We start from the raw sequence: 25563 nt of genomic DNA, 5'->3' as shown, positions 1-25563 counted from the left end.
CAAGTCATATTAGAACATAATGCAATCCATACTATCACAGCTTATTGCCAATAAGGTACAGATACTTAAATCTAAATGTCATAGTGGGATACAAATGATACATTTAACTGATCATTTGGTGTCATTTCACCTTAATTTACCCCAAAGGGTTCTTGAACTCTGATCTCCAACACACTACCCAGAGTAGCTCAGAGTCAGGTAGCAACACGCTAAACCAAATAAACTGTCATAACCTCTTGTTAAACAGTAGAATCTGACTCTTAATATCTCACGAGAGCTCAACAATTCTACAACTAAAAACAAACACCTCCATTTTAAAGATTAGATATGATAAACTGCACTCAGTGTAAAGTGAACAAAACAATACAGCATTGGTTCTTACCTTCTGGAAAAATTAAAATGGGTAATTTGGCCTTATCTGCAATGTGTTCTCTGATTCTGTGGAAAGAGAATAAAATTTCCGTGTACACTTCATTTTCACAGAAGACTCTCATATTTGTATTTGGTCAAGAGTCTAAATATAGATTATCTCTTACACAGAACAGGAAAAGCTCTTGCCTAACAATTCTTTGACAGACAGTGGTCTCAGCAAGGATGCGTACTAGCTTCAGGCCTTGAAGGTTTTCTCTTGCTAAGTACATAAGTAGATTTTTCACAAAATCGTACACTCTCCTTTTATTTCACCATCTGGACCCAGTTAATAGAAAGCCTGACAATAACAATACAGTGGCATGTAAAATTGGTTTCTATTTATCTTTGACAGGTTCTAGTAACGAACACTTGAATTCTCGTTGACTGTTTTGCTTTTTTAATAAAGTGTATTCCATATTTTAAGGTTTTGTGCTGATGTGCATATAAACATCAGTTTATACATATCTAATATTTCTCTACATCTGGGTATGAGAAAGCTATTTTACTGCATTTTCTTCATTACTTAAAAACAACTGCTTTTAAGCAAATAATCCACTAAGCAGATTACTGACACACAAAATCTATCAGTTTTCAAGATACCTGTCTTTCATATGAATCAAGAGCATACAGTCCCTCTGAACTCCATGTAGAAGAGCATAAACAAAACATTAAATACCAAAAAAAGCAGAGATTGATCCAGTAAAGGGGCACCTTTTCCCTTTTTTAAGGGCTCATTGCCATAGATACTTGTTTCACATTAGGCTGCAATGCACCTATTTCATGAAGATTTCAGAAGACTAAGAAGACCTACTACAAAGAAACACCTGAGAAACCAACAAATGCCATAACAAGTCTACCATTTTCTTGTCCTTAAAAGTCTAATATACTGTCTCTGCCAGGAACAGTACAGTAGGCCTTTGAAGCAGCACAGGCAACAAGCACTGACACTTCTCCAAGATGCTCTTCCAGCTTCTAGCAGTTAGGTAGTACCATGGTAATTTATTTTACCACAAAGTTGTTTAATTCCTTCTGCAAACTTCTGCAGGCAAGACAGGCGAGTACTGTGGGTGTTTCTAATGAGCTGTGACTGGCTTCCTCAGATAGTCTGTCTATCTCCTCAAACAAATAGGTAAGCCTGATGTTAATATTTGCTGTTGTCAGCTTCCCTTTCTCCTGTACTCACAGCAGACATAGCCAGACTTCTGATGCTCAGGGCTGATGGAAAAATGTACAAGGGTAAGGTACGATCTAGGAAACTGATATGCTGACAGAACTCCAATGTTGGTCCTGACATCCAGAATCATCAGCCCTGAAAATGAAGGGGCAGGCATCTGTCTGTGGCAAGCAGTCTGACTGTGCCAATGTGGAAATTCACAGAGGTTAGAGGACAATCAATCAAAAAAATCCAAAGAGCAGTGCTACAACCTGCATCCTCATTGTCAGAGTAGTTCCAAAACTTACAAACACCTACAGCTGCCTGCCAAGAAGAGATGCAGGGTCAGAACACTCTCAGCTCACAACGGGACCTCACAATTACTAGACTTGATGAGAAAAGCAAATACCTCGCTATCCTACCTTTTTCTCACCAGATGGCGATCTTTCATTTCTGAACGTTCAAACAAAACATGCTGAGTGGTTTGCATGCAAGATTTCTGAATAAGTCCCAGAAGCCCTCCATGTACCTGGCCAACCTGCAAGCCAAAAACTAAAATACTTATAAGGCAAAAATACACACAATTATTTGACAAAATTCTGACTAAAGATGCATCAATTTCTAAACTTCTTTCATGAATTATACCAATTATTTTGGACAAAAGTGTGCATGCACTTACCTGTCTGAATAGAAGTTCCGAATAGGAGAATTTGAATGCTCAAAAATCCCACTCTCTCTACCAATAACTTTATTCTCCTGCCCAACATCATATCTGTGAGTACCTCAATATTACCAATATTTACCAGCTCTCTTGCTCATACCAAGGAATAGCATCCATCACTAGCCAGGATTAGAACATCTAGTGGAGATGTGTGGTTTGCTACACAGATGCCTCCTCGCTGGGGTCTGTTCTCCCTGTAACAGCAACCATGAGAGTAATTACTTCACGTTTATTCTTCAGACTTCAGGCCCCACCAGGTCCTCTATCTAGCAAATGTACAACCACAACAAAGATCCTCAGTGACAAAAAAAATATAATGTACATACATTATCTGTAGATATCCAAAGTACAAGAACACAAGACAATTTAAAATACTAGCATAACTCTAAGGTATTCTAGAACTTCTGGCTGTACATTACAGAAGTCATCTTTCCCCGTACATTTAAGAATCCCTTCAGATTTCAGTAGTTTTGGTCAAAACCATTTTCCTTATAGCTTAGAATATGTATAATCACTGGAGAAGGTATTTCAACTGCATTCATTACCATTCTCAGAGGCATACATCAAAGACTACTCAAGCACTAAACTTGAACTCATAGATAGTAAAGCACGGCTTTCTTTCCTTTCTAGATTATCAACAAAAAATATTTTGAGGGCCTGTAATATAAACCTCCACAACTAAGCAAGCAACATATTAGAAGAAGTTATTGAAACACCATCCATAACGTACTAGAGAGGTGAATATGAAGACTGAGGTTACCAAACAAATTGGCTAAGAGCGGTTGAAGTTTTTATGATGATGTTTTTCTAGGCAATTATAACATGTTAATGGCAAACAAAGGAAAATGTTTAAGTCTGCATTTAATGAAGAATACAGTACTACTCCAACACTGCATTCTCTGCAAATACCCAAGAGACAACATAGCAGAGCACGAAAACATCTTGAAAGAAATCAAGATAGACAGAGTCTACATGATCTACACAAGTTTACCAAGGCTGCAATTCAATACAAGTATCTGTGCAATAATGGAATAAAAAACCCCTTCTGAAACTTGAGATTCAGTACTGTATGAAATCAATAACAGGCAAGAGCAGGGTTGCACCACTCACCTGTTGTGGAATTGAACAAGACCACTCAGACACCGGACACCTAATGCAGCACATGTCAGCTGAACCTGGTTACTCAGCCAGTGTTTAACCCTGGAAGAGAAAAGCCACCCCACAGTTGTACACATCAACTCTCCAAATTCAAGTACATTTCAGTTCCAGTACCCTAATTCAGCTCCTCAGAGAAATGCAAGAGAACTGGGAAAGAGCCCTCAGAAAACACCCACCTGCCATTTGGAAACTGTCCTACTACCGTAGTTGCTGAGACCAGCAAGAGGATGCTGAAGAAAGCCAAGAAGATGCTAAAAAGTAAAATAATCTTCATTAATTGGTAAGAATCAAAATTGGAAGAGGAATCTGAAAGAGAAAATCTTTTAACCCTTGGATTCTTTTCCAGGATGCTTCTATCCACCATAAATAGCATCTAACTATCAACACAAAGCAGTTAAAGCCAATGAGATATGAGTGCAGGTTTTCATTCAATTAATCCTCCAGTAGAAAACTGCTTCTTGGAGCCTATTTTACAAAAAGAACCACAACTTGATCTCAAGGCATCAAGTGGAGAAGAATTCATTGTCTTTGGCAAATAGTGACTATGCAATTTGTTAACACAGGTGAGATTTCTGAGTAGCAAAACAGAGAGATACAATTAAGTTTTTAAAAATCTACTCAGAAATTTCAGTAGCTATTTCTATTCCAAGCAGTAAGTTACTCTACAACCATGAAAATTAAGCGTTGTTGGCCATTAATGGCTTAGCAAAACAAACATTGAAGTTATTCCTACATAAATGGTATCTTCCACATAAATGGCTTCTACATATCTAAGTTGACACACAGGCACTTGAGCTCTGCTATGCGCTTAACTGTTATGACATCCTTCTACACACTCAAGAAGAGTAAGACGTTTTACAAGGTTCTGGTTCTTACTAGAACATATTTATAGTTGTATCTGTCTGGTCAATGTGAGAAAGGCTGGTTTTGCGCAAAAGAGCATTCAAATTTCTGTAAAGAAACACATTCTGTGGGATGTCTCTTTCTTTCTCCCATCCAGCCCTGCACTGACAGAACATTGGCTTTGCTTCACATCCCAAGGGTTCAGCATACAGTCTTTCTCTCTTATTCACACAGGCAAAGCCTGACACTCTCAGCTGAAACAGCTTTTATTTTATATAACAAAAAGATCTCCAGATCATTGCTATGATTTAAAAAACAAAGTACATGAATACACGTATTTGCATACTAATAAAACATACAGAACACAAGAAACATGCATCTTGAGCATCCTTTTTCCCCTCTGGAGAGTTTTGGTGACAACCTGGAAAGCAGTCACGTCACATACTCATTTCTGCACTAGTCAATAACATATAATGTCATACCTTCTGTTAAAAGTAATATGAAAAAACAATCCCAGCAAATTACATTTGGCTCACCGAAAAGGCACCAGGAGACAGTACCGGATTAAGATCCCAGTGACCCACGCAGTGGTCAGTTGCCAGCTGACACGGTGAAAGTTGGCATTGGTTCTGCTGAGGAGATTCCAGGACAACAGCTCCTCAGAGGTGAACCGCTGCGTGACTTCATCTTCCGCAACTGCCTCACACCCCTTCTTGGCAAAGTACATAACATCTGCAAGGCTGAAGTATCTCCTATGTTGGCCAGCAATCTCCTTTTCCATGGAGGTTTCCTCTCTTTGGACGATCCCTTTGTTTCAAGAAATGAACAGGGGAAAAAAAAAAAAACATAAAAAGAAGTCAAAAGCATGAGGAAAAGAGTCTTCCTTCCCACTCAGTGAAATGGACAATGTAGAGTCCAAAAAAAGTAAAATAACTGTACTTTTTAGAAATAGCTTTCCTTCTACTCTAAGCACCATAATTGCATTGGTATGCTTTGTGTATGTACTAGCACTTAATTCCATAACTTACTTCTCTAATCCTACGACATATCATACCACTAAATTATTGAAGGAGACAAGCATTCAGAATGAGCTGCAAATAAAATCCTGAGCACAACACCTACTTCACTGTCATTTATCAAACAATGTAGGTACACACAGCTCCAAATGTTGTCAGTGTACTGCTTGGATTACAGATCTCTCCTCTTGCCTTGTCTCAAAGCTAGGCATTGTTTATATTGTTGTTGATTTTGCTGCTGTTGTTTAGTTTTACTTTCTCCACAATATTTTCCCAGCTGTAACAAACACCTTCCTCCGATATTTTTTCCTCAGTCATCTCCTCCCCCATCCTCTCTCCTTTAAGAGTCATCTCACTACCAACAAACATTAAAGCTTTAGATTTTTCTGAGTTACACACACTGTAAGATAAATGTACAGTAGATAAAGAATGAATAAAAACTAATTCACATTTCATATCTGTAAAATTAATGCCTCACAGGATGGCCACAGCTGTGTTCTTAGCGATGTTTGCTGAGATCACTAAGAGACCAGATTCCTACCTGGCTGGTAACAATGACTAGAATTGCACTGAACCACATCAGCTAATATTCTGTTTTTTTATTTTTTTTTAATTTTAAAATAAGGCTCATTTCAAGAGCCTTAATCAGCATACCATTAACTGATCAGAATCAGAGAACTTCTCCCAGCTGCGCATTGGTCAAACTCTCAATGTCCAAGAAATCATCAGACTTGAAGGTCATTAGCTAATAAACCAGTCCATGTGACTAATGACTAAGAATGGCAGTAGCCAGTTCCTTTGTGGGAAAGAAGAAAGGGAAAAACAGATGTGAAAAAAAAAATTTACTCTCTCAAATTCTGTCCCTGTATCTAGAGAAAGTGCAAGAGGTGTCTGCAATCCACAGGGTAGCGTAGCTGCTTTGCTTGAGACTCAGTGTTTTGCATGCTAGGAGGTAAAAGAAGAGAAAACCCATAACGAGCAATGTCAGCTGCAAAAATTAGTCACTCCTAGTCTTGTAAATAGAGAGAATTGATGGAGTCAGAAGTACAAAATAGACAGGAAAAGAGAGACAGCTTCCCTAATGGTTATCAGCTATATCTTTCTTTAATGCCTTTTATTCAGAAGGCTCAATCATTCACAGACATCTTTCTTATTAGACACATAAGGCCTCCTTTGTTGGTTTACAACATCAGCAACTACTTTCTCATTGAACTCCTTATTTACCATTCCAGTTTTCCAACTTAACATCACATAAAATGTATATATCTGTTCACTCCTTCCTGGTAAGATATCAGAGTAGCTGCCTTTGTACCAGATGAACAGTGCTGTGTCACTTTTGTTCAGAGATCTTACCATTGGCGATTAAATTTTCAAGTGCCAGCGCCTTCTGCATTTTTATTCCCTTCTCAATCTGCAGGGTTGCCCACTGTTCCCAAAAGAAGAAAAGTAGATGTTGATGGTTTTCATTTTGTCATTTCCAGGTACTCTGGTAACATCTCTACGTGAATTGTCTGAGCCTCCTTTACTGAAGCCAGGACTCGGATTTTCAGTTTTCAAATTCAGCCTGAAGACTGTCTTGAATGCCTCCTGTTTCATTTGTTACATTGATTACCTGTAGTCATTGTCATGAAAGATCATTTGGCTCAAAGTTATTTTCAGGAGTTTTTATTTTTCTTTGACCAAATTACTGAGCTATCTATGAGGCTCTCTGAGAATCATGAGTTCAAAATTCTGTCTTCTCCAGTCAGCTTCAGCAATAGAATGATGCAAACTAATGTCACTGATATGAGAAACATTCTGGGGAAAAAAAAAAAAGACTTAAAAATGGATTTAAAAGAATAACAGAGATGATGTCAGCCTTAGTGCATTCATGCAATTTGTATTAACAGAATACAAAGGAGGGACTATTTCACATTTGCAGTGTTTCCAAAGGAGTAGTTGTGGTAATGAGCTTTTATCTTCCCTGTCTTTTTGAAAAAAAAAGCAGATTTCTTCTCCCTGTGCAGAATACCACTAAACTCAAGATCAACCATACCAATATGCCTACTTCTAAAGTTTTATGCTGGCACAAAATGTTTTCATTATACATGTACTGGCATATCATCAGTAGCTTTCAGTAGTAGATCTTCCTCAATTTATATCAATACATATGTCCTAATAAAGAGCCTCAGGTTCTTATGTGTAGGCTCTGATCATTTTTTAAGGAATCAACGACCCACTCCGCAAATGTCCTCACCTGGCATTAACTCGTCCACCTACTATGGACCAAGGTCCATCCTTCTACTCAGGGTAAGCTCTTGGTAAACAGTTCATTTCTCATCTTACTTACAGGCATAACCATCTAAGCCACCATACAGATTGACCATTAAGGGTTTTCATCACATTCCAGACCTATAGATCTGCACGTGCCATTAACTTTTATTAGTTTTTTTTTACTATGCTTAAGTTTTGCATGGTTCCTAACAGCTCCTTCTGTAGCTATTGAAGTTTAACTCCATGACAAGACAGAGACAGTTTATCGTGGCAGAATTAGGATGTTGAGTTCACCTTTGGTTGACTTCTGCTACCAGCATCTTAAAAAAAAAAACACAACAGTAACAAAGATAAATAGTGAAAGTTATGTGATACATTAAACTCCATTCAATGCAGATCTTTGCCTTATCTATACTAGAACATTTCATTAAAATACAGTGTAAATGTAAGATGTAGTAGCTGTTCCAGAACCACTTACTCCCTAAGAAAGCTGAGCTGGTACATCAACTATCTCAAGCTGTGATAATACATCGTGAGTCATTCAGGAGGGGGGACCTAGGAGGTATCAAAAAACTACAGCCCACGCAATGAGAAAAGAAAGAAGATACACCACATGAACAAGAACATTGTGAAAAAATCAAAGTAGACGTGTAAAATTTAAGCTGTACATATTCTACTGCTGGTCCTCATCCCTCCCCCAATATCCGAAAGTATGAGGGATGACAAGAAAAAAAATGAAAAAAAAATCACCAAAGCTCAGCAAATAAAGCCCCTTTTCTTACTTTCTGCTTTCTTGTATTTTGTCTGTCACCCTTATCTTGCCCAGTCATCTGCCAGTTGGCAAGCACCTCCAGAAATCAGTTTGTCCTTGCTGTCTTTTGAATACTTCAAGAAGTCTACCTTTTGATTCCCAAGTAGAAAAAGGGTACAATCACTAAGTGACTCGCAAAAATATATTAACTAATTCAGTGAGCAAGATAAGTCAAAACTGACGAACACTGAAAAAAGTCATTCATAAAGCATAATATCCTACCTTGCAGCAGAGAGAAATAGTGGGACTAAAGCATCGCTCTGAAACTAAACAGGCAACTAAGGCTACAAAGGCAGAGGAGAAGGCAGGTGAGGGAGGGCTTCCAGTAGAGGAATGGTTACAGGTTAGCCTGGAAAACAGCGGCTACAAAATTTCAGCAGGTGCAGAGCAGGCACATAAGATACAGTTACATATTTTGTCTTCTAACACAGGAACTGGGGAGAATGGTATGAAAGCACTGGGCAATGAGTATGAGCAGGAAAAAAGTAACACCTTTTCATGGAACAGACAGCGAAGTTGTGGAGTCCACTGCCCAGAACATATTGCTAGAGATCAATTGAAACGAGTTCAAGGAACATTAAAGTACAGACAAAAATGTCACGGGATATGCAACACAAAGTCACTTCTCCTAACTTATGAATCACCACGAGAGGTCAAAGCAATGGGTAGCAGGGAGAGTATTCTTAGCAATACAACTGTACAATCACGCAGCCCTTAGGCTTTTCATCGAGCACATAAGCTGTCTCCTCCCAAAGCCAGGACTAGGTCAAAATTTGGATTGATACAGCAGCATAGTTACTATCTTCTCCGGCATCCTGTGACATCTGTATGCTCAATTTGTTTTTGAAATATGAAATAAGGCTTTTTGATTGCTTTTGTTTTGTACAGTATTGAGACAGAACTGTCTGTCTGGTCTTTGTTGCAAAACTGTAATGAAAGGCTGTTCTAAATAGCTTACAAAACCACAGATGTTGTAACTAACACAGAACTGAAGAGCTGAACGGAGTAACTTCATTCCTAAGTTTGCTGAGTGAATGAGAACTCAGATACCGTGCTTTCCTCCCACCCACTTCTCAAGTGATGAGAACACAAGAAATCCAAACATCCTTCAAGTGATCCCACCTGAACTGCTGAAGACTCCACTCCTCAGCTCCAGCGATCCATGCAAGTCTCCCTGTAATTACCTTCTGAACAAAATCAGCATGCATAATACCACATTATATTAATTACTCTCTTCATAGTACATAACATTATAAGCTATACAATATCAAACGCTAACTACTTAAATCTCATTTCTGTTTTTCTGCTCCTTTTTCCTTTTAAGTACAGTTCAGTGAGTTGTTCAGTATTCTTTTTTTCTTTTTTCTGTATTGCATAATAATTCATTTTTCTCTTTTTCCTTCCATTTCCATGTTTTACTACCTCTCTTTTCCTGCGGCCTCGCAAAACCTTTTTCTAATCACTGACCAAACCAGGTTTTTCAATCCCCTTCTTAGCTTTGTTCTCATGAGTGACAAAGGCACAGTGTTTACCCTGGTGAAATTACTCCATGTAACATCTTTTGAGGTAATTACCAAAAGGCCAATGGGTTTTTAGTGCCAGCTAGAATCACCGTCTATGATCAAGCACCTACGGTTTTTTTGCATCAAGCCGTCCTCTCTAGCCTCATTTTCCCCCTTGTTTTTGGAAAAAAAGATTTGTTTTGTTTCAAACAAACACCTATCTAGATTCCTTGCTGGAAAAGAAGCAAAGGACAAATTCAAGTATTTCTGTACATAAATTCCATCCTGCTCATTTATACCAGCCACTATTCTCATTGCTAAAACACTTCAGTGAAGCTGGAAATTAAAAAGAGGCACATCATCATATGCCAACATTACCCATCGTTTATGAACAGACTTTACAAACCTGAGCTCCAAGCAAATTCAGTAAGGGCTATAGATATCCTTTCTTTGCAAATGCAATTTTGAAAAAAAATATTATTTAATCTTAAAACCCCTGATTTGCACACCTACTCTTTTCTTTTTCTCAAATTGAGAAAACTTGGAGGAAAATAAATCATGTTTTTCTTCTTTCTCCATTTGTGTATTCATTTAAAATTGTATGAAGCAAATATAGATTGCTCTTAGAAATTTTCTATTCATTTTGCTGGACTACACAACAGACTAAGTCAAATGCATAACAATGGAGAATCCAGTCAGCATCCAAGGTTGGATTTCTTGTAAAATACCAATCAGTTGTTATGCACTTTCTAAATTGCAGATATTGCTGGGATACTGTTGGCATCGTGCTGATATATGACTAAGGATTTTTGGAGTAGCTACTGGAAAAGGCATCATATTTCCCCACTCAAGCTAGCAACAATAACAGAGACTAGTCTTTCTGCATCACCCTGTTAGCAAGAGCTCAGACAAACAACATCACAGCTAGAAACAGGTTGACATTTCACTAGGTTATCAGTGCCAACTTGCTCATGGCTTGAACTGTGTGCAAGTCTGCTTTAAAGCTAACTGCATGCCAAGTTAGCACTTTCCACAATCCTACTTGGTATGATCCCCAGGACTTTCAGAAGAGGCCCAGAAACTATAAGCAAAGGCTTTAGCCCAGCATTTCCCAATACTGCTCTCACTTCCTCAGAGCAAAGTGAGCTGTAGCACAAGCAAAGTGCTACAAAGTGCTCTCCCCTGTTTCCCACCAAGATGCATCTTTGCTTCTCTTGTGGAAAGAGAAGCTTTTTGCATACCTCAGCAGAACATTGCTGAAATTAATCAGAATATAAAATCAGATTTTAAAAAGAACATTTTTTTCTTGCTTTCAAGACAGTTAGGCATCAACTTTCAACTGAACAACAAAAACACAAAACGCCTACATAGAATCAGCCTGAACTGTAGTATGCTATGTCATGCTCTGTTATTAACTGCTCCAGAATTGGGAAACTATACAGAAGAGGATGCACCTGATCACAGAACTAAAGACTTACTACTTTTTCTCCTGATAAATCAATCCTACACATTCTGAAGGCAAGATTATTGTACTTGTAAACTTTAGACAATTACAAATACAAACATTTAATGCACATTCCAAAGAGAAAGACTTCCTACAGAAAACAGCTCCACAAAGTGTCAAATTTCCTTTGAAAATGGTAAAAGCATGGAGGAGGGGGGAGGTAGGGAACGAAAAAAAAAAAACACCAAAAACATTTAAATATCTGTCAACTGCAGCAGCAAAGCTGTCAGAATGAACACTTAGGGCTTGTGCTTGATGTGAGAGCCTCATTAAATCAATTTCATACAGAAGTGACACAAGCCTCTTACTCAGATACTGGTAAGAGTTTTATCAGCATACCACTGGCTGATAAAATAAAGTATCATGCATAAAAGCCAACATTACATAGAGCCATGGTAGCTGGTCATACCCCATTGATACCAATATCTGAAAACAACTGGTAACACCTACAGATTGCAGCCAGGTCCACTAAGTTAAATGATGTTTAAACAGCTGAAGGCAGCCCCTGCCAAAGAGTTCTTAATCACTAGTAAACAAGAGACAGAGGAATTCTAATAAGACAGAAATTATAGAGGATTGTCAGGGCAAGAGAGATGTAGTATTAATTATTAAACACGTCACATGGCAATGTGATATGTGATGAACTGACAGCACCTACTTCTGGCCATTAATGGGCATAAAAAAGTCAGATCTGAAAAACAACATGGAATCCTGGCTTATTAAAACCCAAAAGAAACTTGCATGATTATCAGCAGAATCAGGATCTTAGTCATGACCTATTCACTTCTAGAGAAGTGAACTTTTAGAGGGTGGCATGTATTTCTCCGGTCTTGCAGAGCAGAAGTTGTAACTGTTGGATGACACAGGTTTAGAAATAGAATTGAAACAAGTGCAGTCTGTACTCTTACCTAGAACAGTACTCATTTATGCAATATAACTGAAACAACCAAACCAAATCCATTAAGCTTACATACTTCTAAAATACATTTTTTGTTATTTATAACTTCTCATAAACTAATGCATCATTTTATTTATATTTGATTTTCCCAAAATATAACGTAAAGTATTGTAACTAGCTTGAACTATGTACAACTTACCATGGAATCTCTACTTAAACATGAGACAACCTCAACCTGACACTGTACAATATCCCAGCATTTAACTAAATATCATTAAAGATATCATTCAAAAAAACCATCATGTAAGTCAAAAGTGGAAGAAAAATCCCACCAAAAAAATCAAACAAACAAACCACCCCTTCCCCCCTAAAAAAAACCCCAACACCCTCCATCCAAAAGCCTCAAAACTTCCTGATAGCTTTTGTAGCATCTATTTCACATGAACAGATTTTTTTTTTAATTAAAAATATCCTGTTGAAAACATATACCTTTTAAATGTAATTATCAACTTACCTCCAATATTTTTATTACAATTTTCACATAGACATGAGAAATCCCCAATGACACTCTGAACATTGAAGGCAAAAGAACTAGCCCTACAAATGAAGCCAGCCAGATTAACAAAATTTTGCCCTCCCCAAGGCCATAGCCCTGTCTGCTTTCTTCCATGCTGGCTCCTTTAAAACATCGACCTGCTGCCTTTCTAAGAGTATTTGCTCATCTGCTGTGAAGAATCAGGCAAGCTTCAAGAGTCAGAGGCAAATAAAAAAAATACACATTCTAAAAGCCAAGGGTATTCCTAGGAGAGAGCTGCTGCCCTCTAAACCTGCCACCAGAGATGCTCTCAGTGATAGCAAAATTTTTACCCCTTATCCCGCCCCAGCCCCACCCACTTCCATATAATTGATAAGCATTTACTCACTAGATATAAGAGAAGAATATATGTCTGGTAATAAGGTGCTGTCAAATGAGAACTTGTCAATATGTCAGCTGGTTTACTCAAGGTGTCCTGACAATAAATTGTAATACAAAATCAAGTAGGTGCAGTTTTCAAATAATCTAAAATGTTCTCTTTAAAAAAAAAAAAACCATAACACACATAAATAACTTTTCCAAATGAAGTCTGGTCAGATTATTTTCTTCCTTGGTCAGGCTTTCTACTTCACAGTGAAATGACTGCCTCATTTTAGTATTTCACCACAAGAACCAAACTGAAGCTTTAGGTTTAAGTCAGCTACTTGTTGTTTGTTTGCTTTAATACCTCTGAGATGTAGATGCAAATTGCAGCAGGCAGAATCAACATCAGAAGCGAATAAAACCTGCTCCCTCTCGTTCTACAAGAAATTAGCCGAATTGTATCACAGGGTTACAAAATGCACTGTGGTGGAGAAACAAGTCACATATCTTTGCAGGAATCCAAACACACAATTTAAACACCTTAGATAAGGAGGTTTCACCTTCTATCACATGAAACAGCAATAATTTAGTATAGTATTTTTAGGAAAGACCCAGTATAGCCCCTAATTCCAACCCCTAGCCTGTCCTTCCATATGCATCAGAGAAAAAACAGAAGCAACTGTATCCCTAGAACCTATGGGGAGCCCACCAGCTGCTCACTTAAAACCTTACCACAGAATAAACCAATTAACTTTGGTGGAATTACCACTCTGGGCATGACTTCCAAAGCAGTTATGTGTGGGTCCATGAAAGAGCTTTCCTTTGCAGGTGGTCACATTCGTGTGCTTGTCTAAGAGCAGGGCTGCCCGTTTGAAACTTCCCCATCCCCAGGCACCACTGTCTGGTTTGTGTGGTGGAGCAGCCCCACGGCACGCACACTGGATTCTTCAGGAACTAAAGCAGACACACTCTAGAAAATGTGCCCGATATGCTCCAGTCACGAACAGAAACACAAAAATCAGATTGTGCTGCACACAGCTAAGTCCTCCAGTTTATACCATACACCCAGGGACCAACAAGCAGGCTCCTTGTTACAAGCTCACGATATCATCACATGCTTCACATGCCATATGAGTCAAGTACCTTTTGTGTCTTCAGATTTGCTGCTGGATGCCAGACTTCAGGTCTTCATAATTCCACTGCACCTTCTTCCGCAATCTAACTTTTGTCTTCTTCCCCTCATTATTTACCTGCTTCTGATAATCTATTTCTGAGCACGTTACATCTTCTGGAAAACCCTGTTGGTTTGTATTTTAATGGTTTCTGCTTTCCCATTGCTCTCTCTCTCAATGGTAACAATAAGCCCCTGACTCTGCCATGCAACCGGTCCTGCCCTGTGCACCATTACCCACTGTTCCCAACCCATCTCACCAGAAGTTATAAGTTCTTCCAGGCTTCTTTAGGAACAATATTTCTTTGTTAGAAAAACAGTTCTGTTTGCTCATTCCTCTTTAGCTACCACCCCTTGCATTCTCATTTCTGGCCTCTTCCTACAGCTGCTTGTCCTGCTAACATGTGGTCGCACAAGGCAGGGGGTCGTGGATGATGGGATGTCGATGCTCAGGCACAATGCAGTGCATCTGAGAGCTGCCTTCAGCTTCAGCACAGGGGATTGGCATACACACCAGCTAGGTGCTAAAACCTGTGGGCGGGAGGGTGGAGGTAGTTTCTCGCACCTGTCTTGAGTCAGAAAAGGTGGGCCAAATGAAATATCGATAGCCCGTCAGGACATAACAGGGAGGCGTAGCAACAATCTTAACTGGCAATAAGCCTAGGCATAGGTTAAGAGGGATTCTTTCTTAAAAGGAGAGAGACAAATTTCCCTCTCCTGAATGGAGGAAGTGGAATTTTCCTCTCCTGAGTGAGGGAGAATTGTTTTCCATCCCGCGAGAACTTATCATCTGCACTTCCTCTCTAACCTTTACCAAGTCGTATTCCCCCATATCAGAGTAACAGTGTGAACAGACACTGTAATTCTTCCCTTCCACCTTCTAGAAAGACAGAGCACCCAAACCCCTCCCAGGCTCACCCTCCCACCCTGCTGAATGACAGGACTGCAGCCCTTTTTCAGCTGTAATTTCCCTGCCAAACCATTCAGCCTTTGAGGCTTCCTCGGGGCTGCCATGACAGCTTCCACTGGCGTATCCCAAAAAAACCAGAACACATAGCAAAGTTATGCCTGCTAACAAGTATCACTGAGTCGGGAGGGGGAACAAATAAAGTGTGTGTGGCGGGGGTGTTGACAGTCTATCACTTTTCATCCAGCATGCCACATTTGCCATACAGCAACAGAAAATTTCAACTTTTTGGCCAATTGCACATGAAAACAAATCCTTTTTGTGGCCATAGAACAAATACCTCCATAGTGACTTTACAGTCTGAGAGGTTACTTATGACAGAAAGCAATTTTTCTGAACCTTCTTCTTGCTAGCCTCAGCTTATTCTGACATGACCCTGACACTTATTAGCTGCTCTTAATCCAGACAAATGTCTGTGCAAGGAAGCTGGGAGACATTTGTATTCCATGAGAAATGCTCATTCTGCCACGACGGTGTCAACTGCCTGTTCTTGGCTCTCAGTCCTTGAGGTCATTCTACTCACTTGTTACTGTTAGGCAATGCTTTTTGATTGTCTTGGGGAACTGGAACTATGATCAATTTATTTTTCCACTGCGTGGAGAAGGAAACATAGCACCAACTATTACCAGTAATATTAAAATTAAAAAAAAAGCCCTCTTGGTTTTTGATTAAACTTTTCTGATGTTTCAACCTCACATTGTGTAGACTCCTCACCTGGTTGTTAAATAAGAATGAAGCTTGGGTCTGTTTTTTATAAAGACTAAGGTTTGTACTTCAGTTGTGAGAGATCTCCGCATCACCAGAATAACTTTAAAGGTCACCCATTCTATGGCGAGCAATTTCAGTCCGAATATTCATATCTGGAAACCATACTGCTCTCATGCAATGAAGTGCAAATATCCACTTCTCTATATACATAATCTGACTGACCTATCTCTGCTGTTCTTTAGGTCAGCATGGACCTCATCAGTGTCACAAAATAGATCTGTGTCTACATCTGACCACAGAGGAGTTGTGCTACTTATAGGTTATCTCTGCCTGTCAACAGGTGAATTATGACGTTGAAGAAGTATGTTTAAGCATTGTATTACTCATTGGGATGATTGTAACATGTTTAGCTCTGACAACACAAGCATTATGGTTTCCTCAGAAGATAAATTCAGTCATTACAAAACCTTAATCTTCATATCAGGATTACATCTTTATATCACAAAATCTGGGAGTCCACTAGAAGTTCTGCCTAGATTCATTTAACTCAGCAGTGTACAGATACCCGTCAGACGATTAGGTGTTGCATGGCTTTCAATACACATTTGTCAATACCCACCTTGTATATGGTTTGCATATCATTAATCAAAGAATCACAGAATCATTAAGGCTGGAAAAGACCTCTCAGATCATCTAGTCCAAATACACACCCAACCACCCCACTAAGCCCACTAACCATGTCCCTCAGGGACACATCTCCACAGTTCTTGAACACCACCAGAGACAGTGACTCCAACACCTCCCTGGGCAGCTCTTCCAGAGAGTAAACATTTCCCAATATCCATCCCGAACCTCCCTGAGGGCAACTTAAAGCCATTACCTCTCATCCTATCTCTGTTACCTGGGAAAAGAGGCCAACCCCCATCTCATTACAAATGTCTTTTGGGGAGTTGCAGAGAGTGATAAGGTCTCCCCTGAGCCTCCTCTCCTCCAGACTGAGCAATCCCAGTTCCCTCAGCCACTCCTCGTAAGACTTGTGCTCCAGACCCTGCCCTCCTTTGGACATGATGAATACAGAAGAATAATTTGTCAATGACCAACATTTCTCACACTGATCAAATGTATAAAGTGCCCTCACTGCTCTTGTTTAGAAGTGGTTGCAATCACAGTACAAGGAATTTTGGGGCAATTGCTGAAAGATGCCAGCATTCATGTTCATTTTTGCCATTTTCTCCTCAAACATCTATGTAAACTGGCCACATCCTTACAGCCTTGCTGCCTCTTACCAAGGCAACGTACTCCATGTCACCGTTTGCTCCAATACATCACTTCAGTTGCATGGTATTTATTACTCATTCATCTAATGTCCTGTAGCCTGGATTGCAAGAAATGCCTGACAGCTGTTTCCTGTTTATCTTCTGAGTCATTTTACATCACCTGAAGAATTCATCATCCCCCTGCTCATTGACAAGCTTGTTGAGGGAGAAAAAAAATTATCTTAGCCAGTTCTTTTCACTGTGAGAATGGGTAAGAAGCTCAATAATTTTCCTCTTCAGAGTATTAGTACCATTTGCATGAATTTAAGTATACGTAAATAATTTTTTAAAAATCTAAGTATGCCAGAAATAGCCATACTTCTTTTAAGTTTTGCTGACAGGCTTAAAGGGAAAAGAAAGTGCATCGAAAACATTAGTTTCTAATGAAAGATAAAAATACACAGAAATACATATGACAGACCCAAATTGGTGAAAATACCCCTTGAGAGACTGCAAGTGCATAAATCTTATGCAAAAACTGATTTTTTTTAATTATGTAAAAAGCAGCGAATAAGTTTACATGTAGTCCTGATGAGAGACAAAATCAAGCTTCACTTCCTTTCCTGAATTGAAGAAACCATGGTAGCCTTTACAACAGATCTCTATCTCATCTCTAAGAACACTGTAACTTTCACCTCTCCCTTCCTCAGGTGGTTTTTAGAGGTGCATTCTGATCAGGAACACCTACTAAAAAGTGTGGGGGAAAAGATAACATTACTGCAAATATTAAAAAAATATGACTATTAAAACAAGTCAAAACAGAAACTGCCCAAACTCAGTTCATACTGTGAGGAGTGGTGCGATGGTGCTTTTGTCAGATAGTTGCTTTACGTTACTCATTGTCTCCATACTAGAATTTCTGAGGTTATTAGCTCAGAAGATTCCCACCACCATCCACAGAAGCGCACCTCCAGATACATTCACAGCAGCACACCCTGTTTCAAAGGCAGGTGGTTTTCCTTCAGCGGATGCTCTGCCAACTCTGTGCCACTACATATTTTGAGGTGAAAAGACACAAGCTTCCCACTCTGAAGCCAGGAATATAGTCTGTTCCACCCACACCGCCAGCAGGACAACCCAAGCAGTTCTGTTTTGGTGTTGTTTTGATGCTTTAACTTACTGTTCAGCACAGCCAGGATACCACATTTTGCTCTCAGGACCCACCCGCAAAACTGCCTCCCTCAATAATGGTATTGTTTCTCCTTTAAAGGAGGAATTTACACTTGGGAATTACTTGATTTTGTAGAACTGCAGAATCGTTAGAGTTGGAAGGGACCCTTAAAGGCCATCTAGTCGAACCCCCCTTGCAAGGAACAGGCATCTCTCATCTAGTCATCACAGTTTCTGGGTTTAATAGAGCAAAAGTTTCCCACCGAAGTGGGAAGGTGAAGAGATGGGTGGTAGAAACACGCCAGGGCACACAAGCCCACCTCAGGAAGGATCACGGCGACCGACCACCGGCCCCACCAGCCGCAGGCAAGGCCCGGGACGGGACAGGACAGGCCGGGCCAGGGCCTGCCCTGCCGCCGGCGACCGCTGGGGGCTCCCGCCGCCGCGGCGCGGCCCGCCATTGTCGGGGGCATGGAGGGCGAGAGCACGTCGGCGCTGCTTTCAGGCTTCGTCTTCGGCGCCCTCGCCTTTCAGCACCTCAGCACCGACTCGGACACGGTGCGTGCCGCGGGAGGGACGGGGGCGGGCGGCGAGAGGCGACCGGGCGGGACGGCCGTTGTGCACGCGCGCGGGCAGCGCTCGGCCGCCATGTCGCAGCCAGCGGCCTGCCCCCGCCCGGGGCTGGCGGTGCCGCTGCCATGACGGCGGGCAGGGCTCGGGGCCGCGGGCGGCGCGTCCCTGCCGGCGGGGAGGCCCCGCTGACAGCGATGCACCGCGCGTGAGGAGCGGCGGAGCCCCCACGCAGGGCCGCGCCTCGCCTGGCCCCACGGCCCTTCGGCAGGGTTCCCGCTGCTATTTCGGCTGCTTTCGCTACTAACAACGCCGGGAAGTTTTGGTTTCTTTCAGAAACTAGGAGAGAACGGCAAGAGGCGGTGCGGTGCTGCGGCAGCCATAGTGCTTCTGCCAGGGGCTGATAAAAGTTGTGGGCTGGGAAGCAGACAGCACATGGACAGCCACAGACCGCGCCGTTTCTGATACACGCCTGAGAACGGAGCCCAACTTCTTGCTTTAGCTTGCATGTATTTAAAAGAGAATGAGAACCTGCACTTCTCTCCCCCTAAAGTGTTATTTACTTACTGTTAAGACCGTACTCTTCTTAGAAGTGAGATAACGTGTCCTTTTGTTCTCTCCCCAAAAAGGAAGGCTTTCTCCTTGGAGATGTGAAAGGTGAGGCCAAGAACAGCATTACCGACTCACAGATGGACGATGTTGAAGTGGTTTATACAATCGGTCAGTGCGTCCACATTTCTCATAGCAAGCTTGCTGCCGGGACATCTGTGACTGCATGCAACTGCTAGATTCTAGGCTGCCCATTCACATCAAAATGGGCATACAAAGCTTATTTTACAACATTTAATTGCTGAAGATTCGTAATTTTAATCTGAAAAGGATAAATTTTAACACAAATGCAAGTTCTTAGCTCCTAGAACATTTTTTCATTGCCTGAAATGCAGCTGCCTGGCAGAAACTTGGTACAGTCAAGTGAACTTTAATGCATCCATGCTTAATACAGAACTTGAAACGTATAAAATACTGTGAATGTTGCAAACTTGCAAACTATGCATTACATTCAGCAGATGGCAGGAGTATTTTTCCATAAAAATCTCCATGGCAGTGGGAACAGATCTACATATTATAGTAGTTCTTAAGAATATATGCATACACAAATTTAACTTGATTCCTGCAGAACACAGTCAATACAAAAAAAAAAAGTAATGCATGCCTTCTTTCCAACCTTAGTGAAAACAGAAGTCACATCTCATTTTCCAGTTTTACCCCACAACAGAAATAAGGAAGGTTTAACTTTCCTCTACTGAATCTCACTAGTGAACCAAAAGTCTGGGGAAAGTGTAGTGCCACTGATCACACTGTGTAGATTCTTACACACAGTTAGTTGCTCCAGAATTCAAGGTTTTTTTTTTGTTTGCTTTGATTCAGTTGTTTTATTTGCTTGATTTTAGATAACTTGTAAAAATGAAAGTTGGGGAGACAATGGGTAAAGAAAAGGATTCTGAATGCCATCCCTTATCCTCTTTCACATGCCTCTCATAAACCCTGTTCTCCAGCCTTATTCCCCTACCTAGCAGTATCTGTGCTTTGCTGCAATATAACCAAAGTTACCATTCTATGATTTTATATTGTGTTCTATTCCTGTACTCAACAGAATGGAGGGAAAAATTAAGTGACAAATTTGATTTTCCACTTGATAAAAATGTATCAAAAATTCATAAGTTATAGAAGTAGTTCCTCTTCACACTTGGAAAAAAAAAACTGGGTTAGACTTTCTTAAAGATTTCCTTTAAGCAGATAATAGCTTGATACAAAGACATAGATTAAAGTTCTTCCTCATTCCTTACAATAATTCTCATGACAGCATACAGAAAAATGTACATCTTGAGCTGACAGATCAAGTAATATTGCTTTCTCATTTCAGATATACAGAAGCATATTCCATGCTACCAGCTGTTCAGGTGAGAAAATCTTAAGTAAAAAGATGCAGAAAAAGTTAATATTAACCCTAATTTTAACTCAACAAGTGTTAAACTTGTAATACATGTCTGAGAAAATCACCAAGATGCAATAACAGATGCAGTGTCAGCTCTGTAGAATTACAAATGCTAAAAGCCTTATTATATTAGTTGTGTGCACATTGTTTGTGTTTGTATCTCTTTATGTGGAGATGTGGTATGCCACACCCTAGCGAGCTGTGGAACTATATGAACTACTGAATGATGTCAGTCTGCTGCAAAATAAAGCACTGCTTTTCTAAAACAGGATATTCTGACCCCTCATCCTTTCAGAAAATAGAAACATGGGGTCCTGCATCAGGCAGAAGAAACACCTGATAGTTCTACATCAGGAGTTATTTCACAGACAAATGTTTCAAGTTCTGTTGTAAATAGGAACTCAGCTGTACAGATTTACATCCTGATGAGAGGAAAATCACAAGATCTCCCTCTGCAGTCCTTCTGTAAATTAAGAAATACAAGTGTTGCCAGAGAGGCACTATACAAAAGTCCTTAATTGTCATAATTTTCTTCTAGCTTTTATAATTCTGCAGGAGAACTGAACGAACCAGCCCTGAAGAAAATACTATCAGGCCGTAAGAAGGTATTTTCATATCTAATACATGCCAACAGACTATCCCAACTTTTTGGGGTTCTCTTTGGTTGTATTAATTTTTTTCCATCTACTCCATCATGCTGCTTGTCAAGACAGCTGCATTTTCTTCCCCTCCACAAAGAAACCTAAATTGGTAGTATACCCTCGAATAAGGTTTTCCACAACTTGATTTTTTGTTTTCCTAAGTGAACTGTTTCAACATCTGAAAATCAATTATACCAATTTTTAGACTGAGATCAGTTGAGGTCACCTTTCACTTCACTCCCTTGGTTAAGCAGAAGCAAAATCACATACAGTCTTCTCTGTAGAAAAAGATTTCTCAAGGGGAAAGTATAAGCTGAAAAGCAGCAAGTGGATAAGTAGCCAAACCAAGTTTGCAGACTTCCAGGTTGAGCATAACCTCATAAAACTGTTTCAAGTGGATTCCAGAACAAGAAATGTTGTCATACTAGGAAATAGTCTTAGGCAGTCCAGGAGCTTCAAGTTAAGTATTTGCTTAAATACGTACACAGAACCATTCAGATTGATGCCTTCATACTGAACCTTCCGCTTTGCTTCAATATGGAATATACAGACGGTGTAGTTTGAGAGCAGTACTGATAAACTTTATTCTGTTTGCAGAGTGTAATAGGATGGTACAAATTCAGACGCAACACAGACCAGACCATGACATTCCGAGAAAGACTTCTTCATAAGAATTTGCAGTCACACCTATCAAACCAAGGCCTTGTATTCCTTCTGTTGACTTCTAGTGTGATGACAGAAAGCTGTTCAACTTACAGGCTAGAACATGCCTTACACCGGCCACAAGAAGGGTAATCAGTTTGTTCTCTAGTTTTAACAAAGCTGTTAAATAATGCATCTGGGACTTGACTTTTTTTTTTAATTTTAATGGTTGCAATTGAGTTACTGTTAGGACTAGTTTTACTCTAAGCTTTTGGTAGGCTTTATGAAGCTATTGACACAGGCTGCTAAGCTGCTAAAGGGCCAGTTTTAACAAGGAACTAATGCATTAATGCATACTTGACATCCAAAAGCAGGGTAAACCATATACAGAACTACTGCTCAAAGTTTAGTCACCTGTATGTGACATTCAGCAAGAATTACACTGTGCACCTCTGGTTGTAATGCCCAGTGGGAGGGGATACTGAAATACTGAAGGGGTATGCTTAAATGTTAATGCAGCATTTTCTCATACTTATGCTCTTGAAGTCTTTTTCAGAAAGTTCCTCTAGTCGTTACCAACTTGGGTATGGCAGAACAGCAAGGTTATAGAACAGTGTCTGGTTCCTGCGCATCTTCTGGCTTTGCAAGGGCAGTAAGACAACACAGGTACAATATAAGCCTTACATACTGGTATCTGGAGCTTTCCAGTAAGGTTACTATAGCTTTCTTTAAATGAAGATTTTTAGGTACTAAAAGAAGTGGTACAGCTACACATTCCCCACTTCTTGACTTAGCTCCTGTAGTTTTTGGCCTTTACAAGGGACTTCAAAATGAGTTCATCCACATATTGGCAGTGAGAGCAGTCTCAAAATAAGCACCTAGCACTGCACCAGCCTACATAAGGTAACCACAACTGGAAACAATACTTAAGTCTTGATGACAAGGGATACGCAATACTATCGCTAGAATAAAAAAAAGTCCAGATTATTAGCCTAACGAGCAATTCATACTAGATATCTTAATTAAAACTGAAGGTCCACATCATTTTTCCCCCTTACAATTTTATGCATCAGCCAGTAGTCAGTACCATCTTCAGTTAATGGGACTCTTGAAGTTACCCAAAATAAGCTTTAGAAAATCTGACTTAAGAATAGTCAATCTTAAAACAAAATGATGAAAACCTAAAATGCTTCTTTCTTCAGGAAAGTTCCCTTCAAATGGGCATTGATATGGAATCAATTTTCAGTTGTACATCTGAATTTTTCTACAGGTCAGAATTCTTTTATGAAGATGGATCCTTACAAGAGGTTCACAAGATAAATGAGATGTATGCCACCTTGCAGGAGGAGCTGAAGGTCAGTTAAGTATACCCACAGCACAAATATTTTCAGCAGTACTAAGGAGTCAAGCAAAGCGTTTGGTATCCTGAACCAAGTTGGGGGTATAATGCAAGATCAGAAAGCTCTTTGCTGTACATAACATTTGCAAGTACAAGTTTTTCTTCAATAAACTTTAAAGAAAAAACAAGTGTACTGAGAAATTCTTTAAAGAGGATTATTTCTGGAAATTATCATCTCTAGTTTGTTATAGCTCTTTTGGGCAGGTAAGGACAAGTAGAAGACATTGCACCTCACTCAATACAAGACTGAAGTTCTCATCTCCAAAACCAACCTCAAGCATGTTACTTCAGCTTTTTAATACCATGTATCAATATCAGAAACTCAGTAGTTTTACAGGATTTGCTAAAACTAAATTCTACTTCTGCTAATGCAGCTGATCTCAAATGAGATTTTTCTTTCCAGAAAATAAGCTCTGATGTAGAAGTCAGTGAACGATCTGTAGAGAAACTCCTAGCAGAGGTGAGCCAATTAAAAGAAGAAATCAAGAGAAAAAAGCAACACAAAATCTCTTCAGGTAAGTTGTATCCAATGCCAGCATTGGTAAGACTGCAAAATTTTATTTCACTGGTGGAAGAACTTGTGAACTTGACTAAACCAGAGCAGTATTGGTAGAAGTATACAAGAGGGTCTGTAACCTTTGTTTTTCAGGAGGGAACAAAGATCACCTACAAGAACCAAAGGAGAATGTTTTGCTTTGTCAGGCACTGAAAACATTTTTCCCCAATTCTGGACTTCAGACATGTATTGTTTCCTTCAAAGGAAGGATCTCTAAGAACTGCTGTAAGATTGACCATAATATTAATATCATGGACAAATTGACTCTCATGGTAGAGGAAAGAGACTTCACTGAATCTGAAACAAAACTAGTAACCAAGCGCAAAGTCAAAGTCACCACAACAGGACCAAAATCATTTAAGAAATTAAGATCACTACAACTTGACCAAGAATTACGTCAAGATGAAGAGGACGGCAACCAGGAAACAAAGCTTGCACTGAGTAGCACTGAAACAGATGAGGAAGCATTGGAAAATCTCAAAGACACAAGTGAATATTCTTACTCTCCCACTTTCTGATCACTTAATGATTTGCCCAGATTTATTTGTACAAAAAGCTACTGCCAGCATATTAAAGTGACAAAGTACTGCAGGGATGGAAATAGCTTACTGAATTTTTCTAAGGTACAAATATGTATTTTTAAATGCACAAATCCTGCTTGGCCTAAGTCAAGAAGAGTCCAAATGACATTCCTTAATTTTGCCTTGTAGAGTTAAGTCTGTATTCTCAGGGTTTTAAGAATATGCTAGCACTGTGTTAGCATTGAGATCATCTCACTGCCTCAGTGATAGAACTTCAAGTTGCTGCTGAAGATTTCAGGACCATCCCAACAATGAGCCTCCCCTCAGCAGAAGGTGATGTGCAGAACATCAAATCAGATTTATCTTAGAAATAGCTGTTTATATATAACTAAGTTTTTAATACTTTTACCTATCTGGTACTTAATTTTCCCATTCCATTTTAGGAAGAGACAAAACTGAACTTCAGCAAGACCTCTGAATAGGTTTAGTGGTCCATACATCTAGGTGTATCTGGTACTACTTAAATCATTCACACTTCTTCCAGACAACCGTAGACTTCACACTGCAACTGGCACCCCCCCCTTCAGTCAGTGAAGCAGTATACCAACCATTAAAATATTCCTCCACAGGGAAAACACTTAACAAATCAACAGTTTGCTCCTTACACTCTCAAAGAGTACACACACAGTCTAAAAGGATAATCCTCTTAACTCTGGGTCTAGCCTGAGGGGTGCTCTTGTATTCTCAGAGAACACCACATCTTGTTGATCCACAAGGAGGCATTAAGTCAGTCAGCAA

At 39.8% G+C, this 25563-nt stretch overlaps 2 protein-coding genes across 19 annotated transcripts in view; one reads left to right on the top strand and one right to left on the bottom strand.

Annotated features, from left to right (window-relative positions):
- The window catches only part of LOC110399072 (glycerol-3-phosphate acyltransferase 3-like), a 29006-nt gene extending 9291 nt beyond the window's left edge, over positions 1-19715 (bottom strand). For 3 of the 14 annotated variants that reach the window (XM_021397237.1, XM_021397238.1, XM_021397239.1), the window contains exons 1-7: positions 6656-13133; positions 4823-5093; positions 3620-3694; positions 3396-3485; positions 2386-2479; positions 1987-2102; positions 383-438 (exon numbers count right to left, since the gene is read on the bottom strand). In XM_021397237.1, coding sequence (XP_021252912.1) covers positions 383-438; positions 1987-2102; positions 2386-2479; positions 3396-3485; positions 3620-3694; positions 4823-5093; positions 6656-6695 — 742 coding nt within the window. In that variant the 5' untranslated portion in view covers positions 6696-13133. Of the gene's footprint in view, positions 1-382; positions 439-1986; positions 2103-2385; positions 2480-3395; positions 3486-3619; positions 3695-4822; positions 5094-5956; positions 13134-13193; positions 13281-14311; positions 18657-19577 lie in introns of those variants that run through there. The other 11 variants (XM_021397236.1, XM_021397235.1, XM_021397244.1 and 8 more) reach the window with 11 other exon arrangements.
- ABRAXAS1 (abraxas 1, BRCA1 A complex subunit) lies at positions 18848-24845 on the top strand. Of its 5 annotated transcripts, none has more exons than XM_021397230.1 (9): positions 18848-18998; positions 19640-19667; positions 20935-20971; positions 21545-21611; positions 22245-22438; positions 22836-22955; positions 23560-23644; positions 24092-24203; positions 24338-24845. In XM_021397230.1, the coding sequence occupies exons 1-9, from the start codon at positions 18912-18914 to the stop codon at positions 24760-24762; spliced, it is 1155 nt and encodes a 384-aa protein (XP_021252905.1). In that variant the 5' UTR covers positions 18848-18911; the 3' UTR covers positions 24763-24845. The 5 variants fall into 5 exon arrangements, with proteins under 5 accessions (XP_021252905.1, XP_021252904.1, XP_021252906.1 ...); XM_021397229.1 differs by having other exon boundaries at positions 19640-19730; XM_021397231.1 differs by having other exon boundaries at positions 18882-18998; positions 19644-19730.

This window comes from Numida meleagris, chromosome 4 (genome assembly GCF_002078875.1).
Source record: "Numida meleagris isolate 19003 breed g44 Domestic line chromosome 4, NumMel1.0, whole genome shotgun sequence".
Lineage (NCBI taxonomy): Eukaryota > Metazoa > Chordata > Aves > Galliformes > Numididae > Numida > Numida meleagris.
The sequence above is the reverse complement of the archived record's forward strand: the minus strand, read 5'-3'. Positions and strand labels throughout refer to the sequence as shown.

Bases quoted from the DNA above. Each gene is read 5' to 3' on its own strand.
- ABRAXAS1 (XM_021397229.1), top strand. From the start codon at position 18,912: ATGGAGGGCGAGAGCACGTCGGCGCTGCTTTCAGGCTTCGTCTTCGGC. The intron at 18,999-19,639 runs GTGCGTGCCGCG...CTCCCCAAAAAG, and splicing joins TCAGCACCGACTCGGACACG to GAAGGCTTTCTCCTTGGAGA. The intron at 23,645-24,091 runs GTCAGTTAAGTA...TTTTCTTTCCAG, and splicing joins CCTTGCAGGAGGAGCTGAAG to AAAATAAGCTCTGATGTAGA.